Source organism: Thermobia domestica, unplaced genomic scaffold, assembly GCF_964235325.1.
Source record: "Thermobia domestica unplaced genomic scaffold, izTheDome1.hap1.1 HAP1_SCAFFOLD_438, whole genome shotgun sequence".
In the NCBI taxonomy this organism is placed as follows: domain Eukaryota; kingdom Metazoa; phylum Arthropoda; class Insecta; order Zygentoma; family Lepismatidae; genus Thermobia; species Thermobia domestica.
Window position 1 is genome coordinate 28,813 of NW_027656148.1, and position 21,731 is coordinate 50,543.

At 35.7% G+C, this 21,731-nt stretch overlaps 1 protein-coding gene across 5 annotated transcripts in view; it reads left to right on the forward strand.

Annotated features, from left to right (window-relative positions):
* The first annotated feature begins 8,540 nt into the window (after positions 1-8,540).
* Positions 8,541-21,731, forward strand: part of LOC145676861 (uncharacterized) — a 60,688-nt gene continuing 47,497 nt past the window's right edge. The window contains exons 1-3 of one of the 5 annotated variants that reach the window (XM_081747651.1): positions 8,548-8,973; positions 12,189-12,313; positions 15,741-16,284. In XM_081747651.1, coding sequence (XP_081603777.1) covers positions 15,848-16,284 — 437 coding nt within the window. In that variant the 5' untranslated portion in view covers positions 8,548-8,973; positions 12,189-12,313; positions 15,741-15,847. Of the gene's footprint in view, positions 8,974-12,188; positions 12,314-15,740; positions 16,285-21,731 lie in introns of all 5 variants that reach the window. The other 4 variants (XM_081747652.1, XM_081747654.1, XM_081747650.1 and 1 more) reach the window with 4 other exon arrangements.

The following is a 21,731-nucleotide window of genomic DNA, read 5'->3' on the forward strand; positions in this document are numbered from 1 at the left end:
CGTCTCGGAATCTATCCGGTACACCCTTTCACCCTCGTGGGAGGATTTTCATGCTGACCAGTGTTATTATTAAATTGCATTAAATGATGCATTGACACTAATTGAAAACAAGTATAACGATTTTCAACTTGTTATTGTTAACTTTAGTATAATTACTCAGTTGATGGGTTTCCCCAGGGGTGTAGCCACGGGGAGGCTTTGGGGCCAAGCCTCCCAAATGAGTTCTTGCCCTCCCAAATGACCAGCTTATAAAAAATCATCTTAAGATTACCTCGCGTCAGTCATTTAAAAATAAATTTTATGTATAAATAATAATTTAAGGTAAAGTAGTATGGAAAATACTATTTTACCATACCAATCGAAAAATGGTGTGGTATCCAGGGGCGTTGTTAAGGACGGCAAGGGTGGAGCTTCCTCCCAAAGTTCTCAATTTCTTAACAAATTGGCAAATTAAAATACCAAGTTGGCAATTTGAAGAGTGCGGGTTTCTTCTTGCTGCAAGTCATTATCAGTTCTTTTATAGACTTGGCATAAATTTTGTATATTTCCTATTTTGAAATAGATTGATGTATTCATTGAAAGCTTGTTTACTTTTGCCTGTGATCAGTGCCGGGTTTACGTATAAGCTAAGCAAGCTATAGTTTAGGGCCCCACTGTCTTGGAGGCACCGAAAACCTGAAGAAAACTGGATATCCATTTCCAATCCATAAGAAAATCAATCAATAAAGTTACGTAGGACGTAGCAACAGTGCTTCCTGTTGTGAAGGCTACTATGATGTAAGTAATGGTGCCCCTTCTGCTAGCCTGCTTCCTAAAATATCATTAGTTCATCCATTTATGTATATAGGGTGCCTACCTTCGCCTGGACACGTAACTCGTCCCATTACCTTCAACAGTTTAGGGCCCCACTAAACCTAAATCCGGCTCTGCAAGTGATCACACTTCACTTTTGTTCATTTGATATTCCTAAACATTTTGAAGAATCTTTAATGAACAATTGGGAAATTGTACCACTGACAATAGAGGTGGCGTGCAAAATTAAAACAAAGACAGACAGAAGAAGCGTTTCGGTTGCAGAGAGAGCATTGGACGCAAAAGCATTTGATACAAGAGGGTATACAAGACAACACGCAGGCTGTGGAGATTAATAAGTATTAATAGGCCTATTAATAAACTAAGAACAAGGCAGTGGCTGGTTAGTATAAACTTTTTACCATTTATAGTATGAAAATTTGACAAATTTTAGAGTTTTAACCCAATAGTATAATATCAAAGGGAAGTAGATTTTGATAGCAGAGTGAATATATTGTGTAACCGTATCTGCTTTGTGTGTGAATAGACCTTTCCCTTTGAACAACAAGTGCAGTCCCGTGCCTTGTGGTGGGGCGACCTCACCGGGTGCTGATGTAAAGGGGCACAAACTTCGGGAGGAAAATGCATGTACGCACACATGTATAAAATGCAAAAAAAAAAAGTAACTAAAAGTTTTCAAAATCAAGAGAAAACAGGGTTTAATTTTGAAAATTTTCTACCGCTTCTCGCGAAGCATGGTGCCGCTTCACGGCTGGTCTGTCGATCTTGCCCATATGTACGACGGCACCGTCGTATACCCTCCCCCCAGGCGCTGAGTTACCATTGCACTGCACTGGAGTCAAGTCATTTCGTCGCTTCCGCTGTACCTAAGTGCAAGATGCCAAAAGTCAGATTTTGGGGTTCAAAACAATACGTCTGCTGGGTGAAAGCATAGACTGCTGTGTGTTTCACTTCATTTTGTTACAAATGTATTACCTTTCCTAGCTTATTTTTAATCCCGTAATTGCTTCTTTCGAAAGTTAAACAAAAATTGCATTTCTTCCTTCTTCTGCATTTGTAAGTCAAAGCATTACATATACCGCTGTATGTTACATATTTAGCTCACAGGGCCGCAAATTTGGGGGAGGAAGCGAGGCACGTGAACCGGGCGCGTGGTAGGAGGAGCGCCTAAAAGGGAGGTTATAAATTAGTTTTTTTTCCCTGCCGGTATTTAATATATTTCATCAGAGTGCGAAATCATGAAATCGAAGTGGTAGGAGACGATGACTGAAGAGTTAAAAAAGAAAGAAAGAAAAAAAACTTTGTGTACTTTTATGCTTCAAAGTTTCGATATAGAAAGTTCACGTATTTGGACATCCAGAAGTAGTAAACTACAGGGTTTCTCCGGAAAGTAATAGGACTGAGTCGATTTAAAAAAAAATATTGAGCCAATCGTTACAGTTCTTTAAAAACTTTGAAAATAAGCTCGTTCTGCGTCGATGCACCGCTGCCAGCGCGATTTCCAAGCATTGAAGGCGTCACGGAAGTCATTCTCCGGAATTGCCTTGAGAGCCGCGGTGCAAGCTGCTTTGATTCCCTCTGTCGTCTCAAAATCCTTGCCTTTCATCGGGCGTTTCAGGGGAGGAAACAAAAAGAAGTCCGGGGGGCCACATCTGGGCTGTAGGGCGGCTGCGGAAGAATAGGGATGCCGGCCTTGGTCAGGTAGCTGTTCACAAGAAAGGCAGTGTGAGCCGGGGCGTTGTCATGGTGCAGCTTCCAGTCGGTTCCGATGTTTCGTCCGACCCGATTGACCCTTCGTTTGAGTCTCTTGAGCACTTCCACGTAAAACTTGGCGTTGACGGTTTGTCCAGGAGGAACAAATTATGGTGGACGATGCCTTTGATGTCAAAAAAGACAATGAGCATCGTTTTCATTTTGGATTTGCTCATTCTTCCCTTTCTTGGGCGAGGAGACGCCGGCGTGTGCAACTCGGAAGATTGCCTCTTTGTCTCGGGATCATACTCAAAGATCCATGATTCGTCACCTGTGATTACGTTATTCAAAAATTGGGGGTCACTTTTACACATGTTCAAATTTACTTTGCACAATTCCGCTCGCCGCAATTTCTGGTCGTCAGTGAGCACTTTTGGGACAATCTTCGCGCACACCTTGCGCATGTTCAAATGCTCCGTCACAATTTCATGAACCACAGTTTTTGGTAAATTCAACATCTGGGCAATTAAACGAGTACTTAGTCGACGGTCTGAGTTCAAAACTTCGCGCACACGAGTCACATTGTCGGTGTTTGTCGAAGTCGAATGTCTTCCAGCACGGTCTTCAGCGGCGACCTCTTCCCGGTCCACCGAAAAGGCCTTGTGCCACCGAAACACACCACTTCTTACTAAAGCATCATCTGGGTAAGCCTTCTTTTCTTGATCATATCAAACGTCTCTGTCGCAGATTTACCGAGTTTAACACAGAATTCAATCGCGTACGTCTGCTCTAAAGAACGCTGCATTTTCGGCTTGCACCACGCACAGAAGCACGTCGCGCGAAAAAGCCTTTCCTGACTCTCCGTGTGCTCGGAGACAACTGACCAGCCGCTCGTTCGTTAGCTAGGAACGCCCTCTACCGGATCCAGTCGGTGCGCGCACGCTCCGAAGTACAGTCATGGGGAATAAAATCAGTCCTATTACTTCTCGGACAAATCCTGTATACCAAGTTAGATATTACTAGTATACCGCTGATCACTAGTTTATCTAATAAATCAATATGAAATACACGTTGATTACATATGAATTACGGTAATTACTTTGAAAACTTCTGACATTATTTGAGTGGATTATCTCCCTCACCAAGAATTTAGTGAGGGAATTTTGTCCAAAAATATTCAGTGGGGGAAATTCCCCTATTCCCCAAGGATTTCGCACCCTGTTTTTTCATAATTTCACAATTTCAATTCGATAATAAATAGTGAATTTAATATAGAATCAAATCTCATATTATAATATGTATTATAGTGCATTTTCCTCTTCTCTAACTACGTACATTCTTCGTTTTGGTATAAAATCATTCTACAGACATTCCCTCAGGCTTTCTCTCACCTCTCTGCCAGAGCCTTTTTCCGCACCCTACCCAACAAGGTCCGGCGTTTTACCAAACGTCCTTAAAATATGAAGTATATGAGCTAAGGAGGTATTTGTGTGCACGTTAGCTTGGTCTCTCAATTGAATGTTTATATAAAATATATGTCCCTATATCTCAAGCACTAAATATGGCCTACCTTATTCTACGTTTTGTAATGCATTTCTACAACAGATTATAGCTTTAGAGGTTCTCGTGAGGATTGGGTGAAGCAGATTATCTAACCTAGCCATAAGTTGTCAAATTAGCAGTTGTGCATCGTGCATGGTGATAATGATCCTGCGTTGAGGTGTAAAATTGTACTCGAAAGTGGGACAACGGCTGTTCGTATTCGTATGTCAGACGAGGCATGGAATGGGATGACTATGAAAATAAGGTTGATGTAATAGATTTTCACAGGGTTGGTAGAAGTGAGACTAAGGTTTTCGAAACACTTTTCATTTTTTAAAATAAGACTAGGTAATTTTTAAAATCAAGATTTGGCAATGTCAAGTTTCATCCTTCCCCAAATCTTTTAATGCTCGCTACACCGCTGATGGTATCTCCTTCTTATACCGATCGGAAAGTAGCATGGTATGCTTTTTCTGTGACAGCAGATTACACAATTTACTGCGACTTACGGTAGATAGTTTAATGACAAACGTTTTAATGAGGTACTATAAATACTACAATAAAACATTGGTACTAAATTAATTTGTAAGTACATTATATTTCTATATGGTCTACCTCGTGTTTTATAAAACATTTTTTATTATATGTAAAATTTGGTGAAAAAGTTTTTATTCAATTTTTCACTGGATTTCATTCGCTTTTTTAAACTGCTACTTGGTGTAAAACAGAAAGAAAGATATAGCTGTTAACAAAGTAATTACGTTTGTTTAGTCACGAATAATAAGTAAATATTTTCTTAGGAAATTTTAAAGAAATAAAGTGCAATTTCAAAGAAAATCAATCTTTTGTAGATAGGTGCTGTGTACAAAGGCTTAAACTGAAATAAGAATAAGAATAAGAATAATTTATTGTCGTTAAACAACATGATGTTGTATTAGACAACGTCAAAATTTAACTTCGCGTACATTCAATATTTACAATTTTCATTAATCAATACAATATTTTATATTTTACCTAGTACTACTTTTCTATTCTAATCCTGAAATTTCTTCCTGAAATTCTGAAATAACTATTTTGAGTTTTGCACAGCCGCACATGGGGACTATCTTTTTCATTTTTGCGCCTTGTATTGTGTGAGTGAGTGCTACTTTGAGTAACATAATTTCTACAGTTTTCTTTGATATACATGATAGCTACACACAGAAGTATAACATTTGGCCCGGGACAGTAGGTCTGGGTTAAATATAATAAAAAAAATCAGGAATATAATTTATGGATCATAATAATAATAATAATAATAATAATAATAATAATAATAATAATAATAATAATAATAATAATAATAATAATAATAATAATAATAATAAGCTTAAAAAGCAGCGGTTTTAGTGTTCCGGAAGGAAACCAAAATTTTCCGTTTTTTTCATTGCTCTAAAACAGTAGTTGTACACACATTTTAGGGGGCTTGGCCTCCCTTGAAAAACGACGGGCCCCTCCTACATTAACCTGCTGTTTACAGCAATGGGTTTCCCTTTAGTAATAAGAAATATTCATGAAAAATAAAGAACATGCAAGTTGTGCAGAGTTGTTTGACGTGCAATGAGTGCAATATTAAAGCGTTCGACAATCATATGTTGCCTGCAGAAGTCAGATCATTAGTATGACTCTAATCATATTACAAAAAGACTCTGCAGAAGGCCCCATCAGGTTAGAAAGCTAATCATGAACACTAATTAATGCTGAGACTCATTTCGTACTAGTTTAAAAAAAAAATTCAGTGTACACTAGCGCAAAATACACACAAGAAAAGCAAAATGTCATTGTAACTACTATTCCGATTATAGCAAGATTATCTTTGCCTTACGTAAACCGTTATTGAAAGTGGCCCTGTATTTAGAAAAAATTGTCTACTGACACCGAAAAATTTATACGGTGAAATTGAAGTTTAAATAGAGCATGATATTGATGAAAATATCTTTTGTTTTAGGCGACGTAAATGTTATTATTGGAGATTATAGCACGATTAGAATTGCTTTTTCGCAAGCCATTATTATAGGTCGCCACTGTCTTTTAAGAGAATCTTCTGACATTGAAAAATTTATACGGTGATTGAAGTTTAAATAGAGAATGGTATTGGTTCATACATGTTTTCATTTTAGGTGACGTAACTGTTATTATTACTATTTTGCAGATTATCGCAAGATTAGCATTGGCTTGGCGCAAACCATTACTGAATATCCCCACTTGTCATTATGGTCCTGTATCGGAACCGAATAATTTACATGGTACAGACACCCTGGATCTACAAGCAGATTTCAGATGAGAAGTGGCATGGCCTTGAGTTGGCTTTACGCGGCGTCCAATTGGCTTTGAGCGGTGTTGACAATTCTCGACAAGCAGTTCTGCACGCTGACTTCTTGCGCTACTGCGAATCTTGACAATAGCAGAGGCGCTTATTAGAAATATTGTATTAGCACATTAACTGCTCACTTTACGAAGTAGAGAAAAGAATTACGAATACATACGTGAAAACTACATCTTTTTATGACAACTGGTTGTAATGATACACGCTTTGAAAGGTTTCCATATAAAACAATTAGTAAAACGAGCGTTGAGTCCCGTCTAATTTCCAGTGGATTTCTCTTCGATTTGGAAATGGAACTCAACTTTTATTAAAGGATAATCAGGGGTGTAACCAACAGGTTGTTCTAGGGGAACATTACTTTCAGGGGTAGGAAAGCTTTTCACACATTAAAAACAGAACAAATGACCTCTTTCAGAATAAGAAAGCATTTTAACTCACCATGTATACTATACACATATTATGTTTTCTTGATGCTACCTTAACAAAAGACGGATGTTGACAGTACTGAAGTTGAAAAGCGGATTGTAAGAGATAAATCAATAAACTATTCATAAGAAAACAAATGCTGTTTCTAGCAGTCTGTTTATCTGACTTTGTGTTAATGTAGATTAAAATACTAAAGGAAAAAAAAACTCGAAAAAAAATCAACTCAGATATTATTATGCAATAATATAGTAGTGAGTTCACACGGTGCGCGTCCAGTTAGGGAAATAAGAATATAAAGCATATAATTAATGTTAGTAATTTTAATTAGGCAAGGGCGTAGATCCTGGCGGACGGAGGGGGCCAGGGCCCCCCAAAACTCATGTGGGCCCCCTCATATTATTTGTAAATTTGCAATATTAGGCATAATTTGAATGCAATTTGTCTTAAAATCATAATATATGCTTTCTGCATCTGAATGCACCCCCCGCCAATTTATAGAGAAATCAGCGTCCTTGTAATTAGGTACAGAAACTGTATTGATGATGTTTTCTTTTTTCTTTTTTTAAAAATCGTATTTTATTTTAAACGTTCCTAATTTGCATTAACTATTAAATAAGTTTACTAAACATATACTAGATGAACCTCATTTCGGGGCTGGAAATAGTTTGGAAAGTCAAGGCCCTCTTTTCCCTCGTTTCGACACCCTTGAGAATAGTAAGCGATCGAATTAAATAACAAGCCTTTGCAATTTGATTCATATATATATATATATATATATATATATATATATATATATATATATATATATATATATATATATATATATATATATATATATATATTCGATTCCCGGCGTGAGCTCATGTGGAAGAACAGAAGGTATGGGACATTCGTAATGTTGTTTTGAAATTGCCTTCATGCAAGATTCTTCCTTATTCGACAGAAGAAACGCAGTATGATTTTTTTTTTCTTCGTTTCAATACCTTACGTATGTGTGGCCAATTACGTGCTCCTTCTTTACTCCTCTAGCAGGGATGCAAAAGCACCAGGCGTCTGAGTGGTGTCATAAATTATTGTAACCATATCGTGTTGCTTACGAATCAGATGAATTGTTTTTGGGAGACCTACATCAAGTATAAGAGTATGTTATTATAGGAACAGACATGGAAGCAAAGGAGCTGATTGTGTGTGTAGGAACGCAACTTCTCTTCTAGCATAAACAGAATTCATCAGTGTCTAGGTTGCTTTCTTTCGTGGTAGTTCATTTGTTCTCCAAAATTATAGTTGACAATGTCTTTAAGGAAACCGAGTTTAAGTGCGGAATTTTCTTTTTTTTTTAAAAAAAAAAAAAGTGCTACGAAGTGAAGCTGGAAGAATTATTTTTTGTGTTTACAATTTTTGGAACTCATAATAAAAAATTTACAAGAGTCAGATTCAGACAATGGCGAAATATTAATTGACATAGGCAATAGTGAAAGTGGTGTTGAAGACGAACGTTTAGCAGTTCCACTGGAATAAGTTAATAGGTATGTTATTCAGTTGCTATATATACTTCTAGGATACACAGCCAAAATTTTGACTTTGCTGGAATAGTATATTTACATTGTGAATAATGTTGCCAATGTATGTGTAATAATCTCAACTAGAGGAAGAGCGAGAAGGGAAAGGGGAGTCCGAAATCCGGCAACACCGCGCGGAATATCGCACAGCATTGGCTACTGCCCGTGATGCTTTACATCTGAAAAACACAATAGTGACCTTGTTAATACTTTCTCCGGGGTAAATGGGTAGGCATTGCGCTACAGGACTTCCTAATCTAAGCTAATCTTTTCCGTAATTTACCCCTGCAGTTACCCTTTTTACTACACCCCATGTTCAAGACGTCGCTGCTGGAACAAAGGAGGGAGAGCGCCTCCGCCCCCAGAAGTGGAAGTGGAAGTGGATAGGCGTCGTCTTTAAGTTACCCAAACTAATTTGTTTATAACATTTGAAAATATGATATGTTTATAATATCAGTAGTAATGACAAGTGAGAATATAAAGTTACATATAAAATTTAACTGTTAACGGTGAAAAAGTATATGTACTTACTATATCGTTTCTCCTACATATTGAGTAGATCATAATGCACTGTAGGTAAATATATATTTATGGGTACTCTCTAAATATAAGAAAACTAATAAATAACATAATCATAATATACAGTTTAAAGAATCCTCTAGAAATAACAGTAATAAATATACTCTGATAAAAAATAAACTAATTTAAGTTTGAAAGCATAATATAGTAAAATAATGCCATTTTCTTTGTGATTGTACATAAATTACCGCAATATTCCCATTTTGGGGAATCATTCCGGGAATTTGGCCATCACTAGTTGAAGAAGGTACGTGACACCTTCTCGTGGGGAGTGTTGTTATGCGCACAATTTAGTATTAATTTGAAGAATTCTCCAGGTTAACTTTACAATGCCCGCTCGAGCTTGTATACTCAATGGGAAAAATTACACACTATTAATTTTATGAAAATGGACCGAAACTTTTTTAAACTAAAGCTACCCGTACCCTAGTTGACTGTCTTATTCTACTCAGTCCATGTTCCGTTAAGCGGTCCAAAACTACACTGGACTCCCTTAAGTTAACCTAACCTAATGGAACCTAATATAACGTTATATTATGTAATCAAATGAAGATCAATAGAAAGAAGTGGTGTCAAAGACACTGGATAGGCGTCTTTCCCTATTTTTTGCAATTTACACGAAATTTGCAATTTCTCCATTTTTTCGTATTGATTTTCTTTGTCTTTAAGAAATTGTGCACTATATTTTCCTGCTTCACTGAACATCTAAAGAGATATTCCGATAAGCGCTTTTCCGTATGCTCCTTCTTCTTCCCAAATGTAGGAACCTTAACTTTATTAAGCTGTGTCTCTGTACAAAATTAAGCAATTCATTCTCCTTTCTTACGTATGATCGTACGAAGTTTGGTATTGAAATGTCACAAGAAACGCACGATGCTCCCTTCTGGGTTGACACTCACATTTTCACACTTACACTACTTATTTTCCCCCCATAATTTGCAGTTCTTCCGCCTCCCTTCACAACATACAACCGACAAATTACCTACATTTTTATCTCACACTTGCAGCACATATTCTTTGCATTATATTCCCAACATCTTCTCCCTACTGTAAATCCTGTGGTTTTTACTAGTTTTGGACCCCCTTAACGGAACATGGACCATATTTTGGTCTGTGCAATATGACATTATCCTACTTAGCTTAGATGATATCCACAGGACCCACAAGAAATAATTGCTGAAACAACTAAATTGTTTCACGACTTGCGTTAAATACTGGCTCCAATAAAAAGATCTTGTATGCAAAATACACAAACGAACCTGTGCAAAGTGGTTACCAAACAGTAAGTTTGTTGTGTAACAGAATTGGGCAGTGCGAATCTGGTGGAGCCGCGGCTGAGTTCGCTTCTGCGTCCGTAAGAGCAGGGGCATCAGCGACTTTGCATTTTTTTTTTTTTTTTTTTTTTGCTAGAGGTTGGGATTGTAGAATCGAAAGAAGAGTTATAATTTCGCTAATTTCAATGAACACTATGTTAGACTAGTTTCTAAACCTTTTGCCTTTTTCGACCTAGATACCTTTTATATTAAACAATTAAGGTATCTTAAACTATATTTATTTATTTATTTATTTATTTATTTATTGGATAAATTCCTAGATACAGCTTAATTGTGCCATTTTACACAGGGAAATGTCAACAAGCGCGAAAAAAAAGAAAAGGAATTAAAAAAATTAACAACAGTAACATCAATAGCCAGCACGCGTTTTATTGCTCTTTCAAACACCGGGTAGCTCGAAAAAATGTCCACCTCACTTGTTAGATTATTATAATAGTTGGGTACTCGGTGAAAAAGAGACCTCTGTATAATTGTATAAGATGATCACGCAGCTCATTGTCGAACCAGACCGGAAACTTATTCGATTTTGATGTGTTTACAAGGACAAAATTCTTTATACTTGAGTGGGCAATAGATGTGAATTGTTATATGTTACATGTTACATATGGAAAAGTTATGTAGAATAGAGGACTCCAAAGTTAGGCATTTCCTCTTTATTTCGTGTACCACATTTTGCATTGGAAGAATATAGCAATATTAAAGAGTGCACTACGTATTGGATGAAATTCGTGAAATAATTTCGCTGGTACGATATATAGATGCATCCAGTAACGGTAAGTTTTGAAAAGTTCAGTATTCATCACCTGAGAATTTAGTTTTATTAGAATAAATATATGATGATCTGATCTCTTTTACTGTTGTAAGTAGAGAAACGTAGTTAACACAATTCGGAAATTTGGAACTCTAGTGCTCCAAATATATGAAACTTTTAACGAAAAATTGTTTACTTGGTAGATCGTTTATTAAAATTTTTTAAAAAAAGTTTATTCCAACATTCTGTGCTGTGAGCAGAGAGCCATGTGTCTGCCGAGCCTTTAAATTCCGCGCGCGTATATACAGTAAGTGGAAGTGTGGTACCGCTAAACGAACCACCTCGTGCTGTTTTGTCGCGTTAAGGAAGCTCGCAGCGCGGAGTCTACCTCATATGTGTTTAATAGGAAAATAAAGTAAAATTTCATAACGTTTCGCAACATCGTAAAATAATAGCAATGGATGTACAATCTCAACGTAACTCGGAAGTAAAATGTTGAAATAACACATCCAAGAATCTTTTAATCTGATTACTTCATTCGCCTTCTCCACTTGCTGACTTATCGCTGCTCGTAACTCCCAATTCACGTATTAAAATGGCGCCATTTGTATCGTAAGATCTATCAGTATACATATTTTTGAGCTTACGAACATTTTAGAGGGAAAAAAGAAATGGAGTCTTAGCAGTGACGTGTTCACTTAAGTTGTGCTGCAATCAATTGTGGCGAATGTAGCAGAGAACTATGGGTCTTTTGTTTTCTATCGTTGAACGAAAACAATATGTATAGTGTAGGTGACGAAAGCTGTTTTTGCGTCTTATGGTGTATTGTAAATTAGAAAGCACTGACTATGTTTTCAACACCTCCCTACGGTTTGTAGGCGTCAAAAATGTACGCACACTCTCACATCCTGTGTTGATTGCAATGAGACGGGCGAACGTACATTTATATTTTCTTGAGGATATCTCGTGCCACCATTCAAAAAGGAAATTAGGCATATTCCTTCTACGAGCATCAATATTACAGAAAGAAGAGGCAAAATTTTGAATGGTGGTAAAATTGCAGAAGTAATGAATAACTCCGATCCAGATGTGAGTTAAATAGTAATGACTAATGATTTTTTTCTCAGCAGCTTATCCGGGAGTGAACAAGATAGTGACTCTCAAGGGAACGTGACGTTGCGCCGAGAAAGAAAAAACGAGTCGTTCATATATGAAGGCGTATTCTGATGTAGCTTCGAGGGATAAAATTCAGGTAAACGCAAAACCCGTCTTTAGATGTACCCTGGGTATTCTCTGTACAGATTATTTCCCATGTAAAGTGTGTCAGCTGATTTTACGGATGAATTTGGATAGTAGAAAAAGAAACGAATCAATACACAAAAGAGCGGATTAAGAAATAGGAAGCTTACTGAAAAAAAAGAATCTTGTTTCGTAAGTGAAAGCATTTTACTACAATTGAAAACAAGAAAACTTTTACACTAATTATTCACATGTGCCTTGTACGGAAGCCAGGTATACGAAGGGTTTACAGATCAACTACGGAAGAGCTGTTAGTGTGTCTGTCAAATGGTGAAAGAAGCCGTTTATTTTGCTGTTTGATTTACGACTTTCCAGACAGTGTGTACAGGAAGAAATCAGGAAGGCTTGTAGATATCGGCCATTACCGACACAGTTTCCTTAGTATCCGCAAGTCCTAATAGAGTAGGACAAAGGAGATGAAAAGTGCGTAGCATCCACACGGTGAAAGAAAGTTTGAAGAAATAACGTTTGTTGTTTAGGACTTTACGTCGGAAAGTGCTTTCAGATGTACGGTAGTAAACCGAACTACTGGGAGTTCTAGATCCGAAAACAAGTTTCCTGTGACGTGCAAACTCAGCATTGCATATTAACTAAGATTGTATAATATAAGACATTTTATGAGTGTGTTTGTTTCGGTGAAGTGTATTTTGTACTGCGTCGAGTAAAAAAAAATGACAAAAAGAAAGAAAAATTCGAGGACCATCACTTCCAATACAAACTAAATAGATAGTTCGTTTCTCTATTTATCAATAATTCACACGTTTACTATATATCCTATTAACTTCGAAGAAATTGGTTTAAAGTCTGTTGATATATAAAATTTTAAAACTTCCTGTAAAAAGTGCCGAACAGGAAAATTTTTACCACCCGTCGGGCTGACAGTGCTAAATACACTCCAGGAAAATGTAGCAACTTTTCAGTCCGTATAAACTGCGAAAGCGATAAAGCAGAGCTGTGAAAATCGTATATTTCTTATTGTTTAGCTTTAAAACGAATCCAACAGTTGGTTTCAAGGTAATATTTTAAGATCTATCTAAGTTTTTTTTTTTTTTTTTTAGATTGACAATACACTGCAGCAGTTCACGTAATCACGTAATGATATGTGATTTCATTTCTTATATATAGCCATATAAACAACAACTTACCAAAAGAATACAATAAAATAACCACTATTTTATTAATTTTATTTGTTTCTCACTACTCAGTTCAAAGAAAAGTTTTATGTCTTAAGTATTGAAAAGATAACATTTCAGCAATTCTAACGAGTTTCGACATTGAAATATAAGTTTTGAGTGATGATCAGGGCAGCACAGTGAATCCAATGGCTATCTTGATATGAATAGTAGTAACTAAATTACGATCTTGGGTATAATCCAAGATTGCTAACTTGTGCAAGTACGAAGAAAACCATAAAATAAATTTTGATTTGGAATACATTCTTATACGTTATCGCAGTCTCCATATGTTCGGACACTCCTTATATATACGTGATTAACACTCAGAGTGTTAATATGAGTTCCTCCGTGGCAAAGTGATTATCGTACGCGCCTTTGGTGTGGTGGACCTGGGTTCGATTCCCGGCGGAAGCTGATGTACGGATTCTACTTAATCAGTGGATCCTCGTCTCATATAGCATCGATGCTGAAAGGGACGTTAGACTCAAAATCAACTTAAGTATTAGTATCATTCAAGGAACGAACTGTAGAGTTTTGAGCTCAGAGCACCCTGAGAGTGAAATAAATTCTGTGGTATCACTGGTAGCCCTAGTTGATTTCTATTGAAAAGTTCTTCAAGGCGATTTCGTGGCTCCATTCACGGTTGTAGGAGAAGTAACTCTTTATGGTTTAGGAGGAAATTGTCTCACTACTATTATATTAAGTACCAAAATGCGCATATAACTCAAACCAGTATTTATAAAAGATGAGGAAAAAAACAATATACAGTTGTTTGTTTTATGATAGCAAAACTACATTTTTCCTGAATCCAAAAAGGGAGATATCTGTTTAAATCTTAAAAAAACTATTAATATGAACAGGCATTTAATTCAGTAAAGCAAATTCGTTTTAATTTTTTTTTAAGTAATAAGGTAACATAGTTCCTTTATCATCTTATCTCATTTTAATTTTGAGAAGAAATGCAAGTTGTAGTAAGTATATATGCCGATAAGTGTTCGATGTTAAGATCTTGTGATACTGATTTTGATATTTTAAATTTCGAAAAACTGAATTATATCGAAAACAAAAATTAACATATTGCTTTATAAAATGCTTCAATTCAATAAAATATACCGTATAGCTACGCTCTTAGTACTTTTTTTCTTTCGTTAAGTTATTTATATTCTAGACGATAATAACATTAAGTGGGTATATGTCCCATTACATCTTTATTTTATAGTTTTCAAGTTGCTCTTTAGATAAGCCTATGCGCATTCTACGCGAAAGATCGGTTCATTTGTAGTAACAGCCTATGCTGTTGGATTCAACATTAACCAGTAGGTTCATGTTTCATATAACATTACTACTAAAATGGATGCTAAACACCAACACAACCAATTATCCTTGAAATACATTAAGCTACGATATTGGCAAAAAAAAATCCAATTACAATTTAATTTTCAAAACCGAAAATACCAAAAAAAAAAAAAAAATGAAAGACTACCTAATTAGAGCACGAAGTAACGGCGCAAAATGAGTTTAATTAGAAATTGCTAGACCTACATGTATTTGATTAAAGATGAAAGACTGGAGACAACAAGTAGATCTGTCTTTAAGATATTATAATTGTCTTGAAAATTTAAACAATTTTTAACTAAAAAAAAGGTATAACATTACTTTTCATATTTTATGTATTTTAATATTTTAATGTAGCAGAGTTTCCTGTCTTCGGGCAACACTGATCGTACGTTGAGAATTCATTAATTTAAAAAAAATAAAAAGAATACAAAAGTCGTACTAGTTAAAATATACTTATCTCTAGCACAAATATAATAATAAACATGAAACATAATTTAGACCTATAATATTGTTGCATAGAAACCATTTTTTAGTTATACATAGTTTTTGTTATATAGAGTTAGTTATGAGGAAAATAGATACTTTAGAAAGAGTGAAAATAAAGAAAAAATCTCATATTCATCAGGATTTCGATATTTCGTTATGGTTCTGTATTTCCGGGATTTAGGTCTACCTTTATTTTGTTATGAGTAGTAAAAATTTCGAAAATTTTAAATTATAGGTTCCAGTAACTTTTATATCCGTAGTCTCATAACAATGTATTCCATCCACTAACCCAATTTGACCTGAAGGTGCATTTACCTTTGTGTTTCCCAGTTTTGTCATAAATTTTGTTAAACCGAATAATATTTTTCTTATTCTTTTCAGATTTGCTTTTTTCTTTTCATTTAAATGCTGAAGGTTTCAAATCTCCAAATTGAACAGTTTTTGGAATAGCAAAATCTTGTCTCAGTTTTCTTTGTAATAAAATTAAAATGAAAACAGAAAACTTTCCTATTAAATTTGAAGTGAAAATAGAAAACGATGTATTTGAAGAATGTGATTATAAAGTATGTACTAGTAACATTGACGATCATAAAGATCCTCTTGCAATACATTTGGATTGTAAGGATCGAGAAAGTACAGCGGAAGGAAAAAATATCGCTCCAGAAAGTAATGAGGATGAAACAATATCAAGTTTAAAATTAACTTCTAAAGCAATATGTTTGATCAAGCGTTTATCAACAGTTGAAATACCTGTAAATGCCAACAGTTTTCATAGTAACATCAAGCCAAATTCATCGGATTTAACAGATAACGGAGAAGAGTCAAGAAGTCAAATGTCTTCCAATATTGGAGATAAGCACGATCATGAAGAGGACGTTCTAGAAAATGATAAGCAAGTCGCAGGTATCAATGCACATTCCCTCAGGTACGTTTAAATGCGTTCATTTATTCAGAGTTAGTTTTTTATAAATACTTCTTTTCAACTTGCAACACTTCCTTAAATATTCTGTTTTTCGTTTAGTTTGAACTGGGTAAGTGGACTTACAAACAAAAGAACGCAACATAATGTTTCGCTTTGTAAGAGATGAGACAGTTCAACAGGAAATTAAGTATCAAAACGTCTCGGTAAATTGCTGTGTACCTCATCCTAATATTGAGGATCGAGTATTAGGATTGAATACTAACGTACTTCTAAGGAATGCCAAGATAAATTCTTTTATAAGTGGGTGCTCTTATGTAAGACGATCGCTTATTAATACATTAGACAATATGTAAACCACTGTCAAATCTTAAACTATTTAATTTTTTCCTGAACCAGTATGTGGAATAGGAAGTATGTTTGTTTTGTTGACCCAAAATTCGGTTATGCGTCTTTTATTATATGGAACAGTACCTCACTTGTTTATCTGTAATATTCCCTCTCACTCCAAATATTTTCAATACATGGCACAAATGCTCATATTGTTTTATATTCGTTTATTTTTTGATCTGAAACTAACATTATTTCATATACATGTTAGTAAATAAGAATGCCAAATACGGATCTTCTGATGAAATAATCTTTTTTTATCTTACGAGACCCTTTCACTTGTTGGGATTCTTCTAATATTGATGTATGTCGTACCACGAACGATCTCCTAATTACCAACCAGAAATTCAGCTTCTATAAGTAGTTTATTTTAAGATATGGCTTAACCTTATGACGCCAACTTGGGGTCTTTGCTTACCCGAGGCTTCATTATATTAGTATACTTTCTGTTTGTTTCGTTATCTTAACCACGACTCAGGACATCTCTTTTTAAGGTGTTTTCAATTCGCTCATAACAATTTACTTGTGCTCTTTCGTATGTAGACATTATAAGGATATTTAAGAATCAAAACGTGTTTAGCGCACCTGGGGTCTGTACGGATCTCATGGTTTTCCATGTTTCCATATGCGCTGACAGATAATTAGAGCTTGCAAATTGGTATTTCGTAACAATGACAACCTAAATAAAAGTAAATATTTATTCCACTGACAAGTGAGTTGTGTTGTTTTAAAAATTGTCAGATGTCAGCATTAGCTTTGTGTTTTTATTCCATTACAATTTGATACCTTACTGAATGTTACTATACACATATTTTCGAAACAAATTCCCTTTAACGAAAAGTTTACTTCCTGTACAATATTTGTGAGGAAATTGTTCAATTTCATATGTATTCAAAAGTTGCCGCTGTATATTTCTACTCAAATGTATAGAAAACGCTGCGTTTCAAATCAATATTAGATTGAGAAAGTTGTTATTTAGTTGCAGTATCTCTTCCTGAACTGCCTAAAGAATGCGTTCTGCGGACGTTAGAAGTAAAAGTAACTGATAGCGAGACAACTGAGGTTGAATCGGACGACAGCCATTACGTGTATGAATGTGAAGTGTCTGGGGAAGGGAAAGGACATCAAACTACTGGTAGCCCCAATGAACGCGATGCGGACCTTTTTTTCTGATTATGACCTTCGGCAGCGTTGTAGCCGAATTTTAGGATGTGAACAGAGCACGGAACAATGAATACAGAATTTACAGCTCCACGTGGAAGAAAATGAAGTGGACAGGACCCGTCAGAACACCAGACGTTGCCACAAAATAACGTCAAGGAATCAATGGGCTTCAAACTTGCGGAACTAAATATTCAGAACGAATGACGTGCGTTCAATGTTTTCAAACACCAGAATCCACAAATCTAATTGTGCAAGAAACAGAAGCGCGAATCTATGTTCAAAAAGTAAAGGAGTAAAATTCAGAAAACGACGAAACTGAAATATATGCGTTAATAAACTTCATCATTTGGCCCTATTGCCAAAATCGGCAGAAGAAGGCTTGAATGAATTGTGGGTAAGTGAAAATGGACGTCATATATTCCAAGCGACGTGTTGCTGAATCCTTTCAACTGTCTCCTTAGCTTTTGTTGATTTCGTAACGTTCAAATTAGTCAAGAGAAACTGTAAACAGACAAGATATCAGCATTCCGTGAACTCTGCGAAATATTCGATCTGAATTTCCATGACTTGTACAGATCTGGATCAGTAACTAATACGTACATTATAACGATATGGTTCTATACACTTTTTAACCAACCTTCATATTTCCAATGTTAGTTTTTGGAATTAATGTTCAGCCAGTCGGAATTCGCAGAACAGCGAAAACAGTGGAATTTTTCTGCCCAAAAGGTGCCTCATTCCTCAATACATTTCAGCACCTCTCGCCGGACTATAGTAAAGTATTTGTTCGTTCCCTCAGCCACACCCACGCAGAGTTGATTCCAAAGCAACAGCACTGCATCATGCGTCATAATGTGAATTTTTGTGAATAATTACTCATTTTGTTACACTACTATGTACATCAATATTATTAATGTTCTTTCAATCAAATGGTAAGTAATCCATTATTTCCTATTATTGGAGCAGTGATATAAAAACCAAATGTTTTATGCGAACTATTTTTTATTCCACTAGCATATTCGTGTGCTTTGAGAGGAACCAAGAGATATGACGCTCAAAAGAGGCGCGAGAGTGCTCTCGAAGACTTCAGAGCTAGTACACGTATTTATCCGATTGTGCAAATACTACGATTAAATGTGTTAAGTACGGGAATCTTAATTCTAAAAGTTTTTAAATGTTAAAAGTCAGTGCTAATACAATGTGTTTTTATTAAATTACATACAAAATATAGGATTGATAACAACGTTATATATCTATGGAAGATGGAAGCGACAACCAAGGACCCTTTTGGAGAAAATAATTTATCATATAGCCACCGAAAAAGAATAGTGCTTCTCTCTGCAAGAAATATTGTTTTTCGTAAACTACAGAAGTTATAATATTCATGCGTGCTTCGTAGTATCGTACTCGTGCGCGTCCGAATCGATTTCTAAGGGCTGTTGTCGTTAAATTTTATTTGAACAATATATATTGTATTAGTGTTGTTCAGTATGTTCTTGTTTTCTCAAAAGTCAAAATATATTCAAATATTAAAATATTTGATGCATAAGCTATTATTATTAATCATGAAATAATATATAATAGTGGTATGGTGTATGACATTTAGTGTTGTTCTTTTAGTATGTGAAAGAGAACTATTATACCGTAATATGTGCATAATTTAGTGCATCATCAGGTTACAGGTAAAGTACATCGAAAGTAGCGCAGTACAAAGGTATATTTTTGTCTGTGTGCAACCATCAGGTGTTACCTAGTTGTTCCCACCTCAAGTATTCTTTTGGAGTTATCCATGCATTTGTATTATGCGGGACTCGCCAGTGATGGTGGGCACACGATTCACCCTTTGGCAATTAGTGAACACACCCGAACGTAACGACCGTGAGTGAGGATTTTTGCCCATATTAATTGGTGTTGTATTTTACTATCATTTGACCATTTATGACTGAAAGTTAGGAACGAACCCAGAGTAACGATATGTGGTTACTCCGATTCATGGACAAACTGTCATAAATTGGCTTAACCCGAACAGGTACTAACCGCAATCGAAACCAACACACTCATAAATTGGCGCCCGTACAGGGACATGTTTCAGTAGGGGAAAATCATTGTTTGGACTACGCTACTTTGTATATTCAATGCCATTTTATTAATTTATATATATATCTAGTGTTTTGTAGTGTGTTATATAAGTTCATCATGTCAAGCATTTGCGAAATGGAAACACTACTCGAAGCAGTGAAAAAGTTGTCCGCGGACTTAACCGAAACTAACCAAGCAATAAAAGGTAGCCATAATGATTTAATTAAACAATTTGCTATTCTAAAATTCACCTTTAGTTCGGAACAAAGCGGAAGTGATGGGAAGCGAGAGCAGCGTTGCCGCTGCTTAACGCGAGGGAATGGTGTCGTATGGTTCAGACCAAGGAGTTCCAATGTCGAGCACTGAACAGGCAGGAAAAAAAGAAGGAAGAGAAGAAAACAGTTTCATTGTTATTTTCAGATACTAATTTTAAAAAATATATAAGGTCAAATATTAATTACGTTCACACTGTAACATTAGTTTCGTAGTAAGTTATCTAACGTGAACTATGAATTTCATAATTTAATTGCATACTGTGAGAAAGTAAAGCAAACAGGGCCGGATTTCCCAATAGGCCCGGTAGGCCCGGCCTATGGGCGCAAGCTCCCAAGGGGCGCACGGCCGAGAGAGAAAAAGTTAAAAAATCTAGAAATAAAAATAAATAGCCATATCTTAACATTTTTTTAATTGATTTTAAAAAATCAGGGTAATAAAGTATTCTGATTTTGTAGTTCATTGGAACAAATAATTGTTGGTAAATTAAACTAGTTTTCAACATTATGCATCAACTTCGTTACAACATTGATCTCAAGCACGGGAGAACTGGCTGTTTTTTTGTTGTTTTTTTACTTATTTACTTATTTTTTACCACAGCGTTTTTTTTTATTTATTTGCCCAAATGGCTAAATTGAACAAAACCAAAGTTATTCACCAATCTTTTGTTAATACTTTAACGGTATTTTGTTAAGCCCAGAACCAAGTAAATTCCTCAAAAAACTTGCAATGATAAAATTGCATCGTGGAGTGGTGTTTAAGCAATTAACATATAGGCCTGATATAATTTTTTAATAAAGGTTTTAGGGAATGTAACTTTAACCAGACTAGGGAGCGGAAAAAATTATTGGGCCTAGGGGCGCCAAAATGCTAAATCCGACCCTGAAAGCAAATTCATGGAAATGAAATCATAGAAATACATTCGTCGAAAAACTTACCATGTAAGGTCAGTCTTGTAGAATACTAAATCCGAGATCCTCTTCGTCTTCCATTTCTTCGTCCACTGCATTATCAATTGTTCCCTCCCAAATGCCACAATAACCCTCCTCTTCAGAAGTAGTAGACGTGTCACTCTCGATATTTATTAATATCTTGTCGTGTATTATTTTGATAAGTCCGTCTGCTTCCCACATTTCCTTTTCAACATTTTTTACGCAATCAACAACGATTTGCGGCCACGTTTTATAAATTTATACCCCATATCAATGATGAATCTTCGAAGAGTAGGAATAGAAAACTTCGGTAGGTCAGTATCTTCATTTATAACGCGCTGAATTTTCGCTAAAGTAGAGTTCGTTTTTTCTATACATGTTATGAATTTTGCGCCGTATTGCTGCTTGTGTAAAGGTATCATATTTCTGTAGCCGAGTCACTTTCCTATCATTCGGTCTCTTCTTCCTAGGAGTGGACACTTGACCATTATTACTCAAAAGTTTCCGCTTAACGTTCATAATAGTGCAGGGAGGATTGAGAGTTGCTTCAGATGGTTTTCTCAAAGTCTCTCTAACAGTTTCCATGTCCCCTTTTCCCCTTGATTACGGAAATAT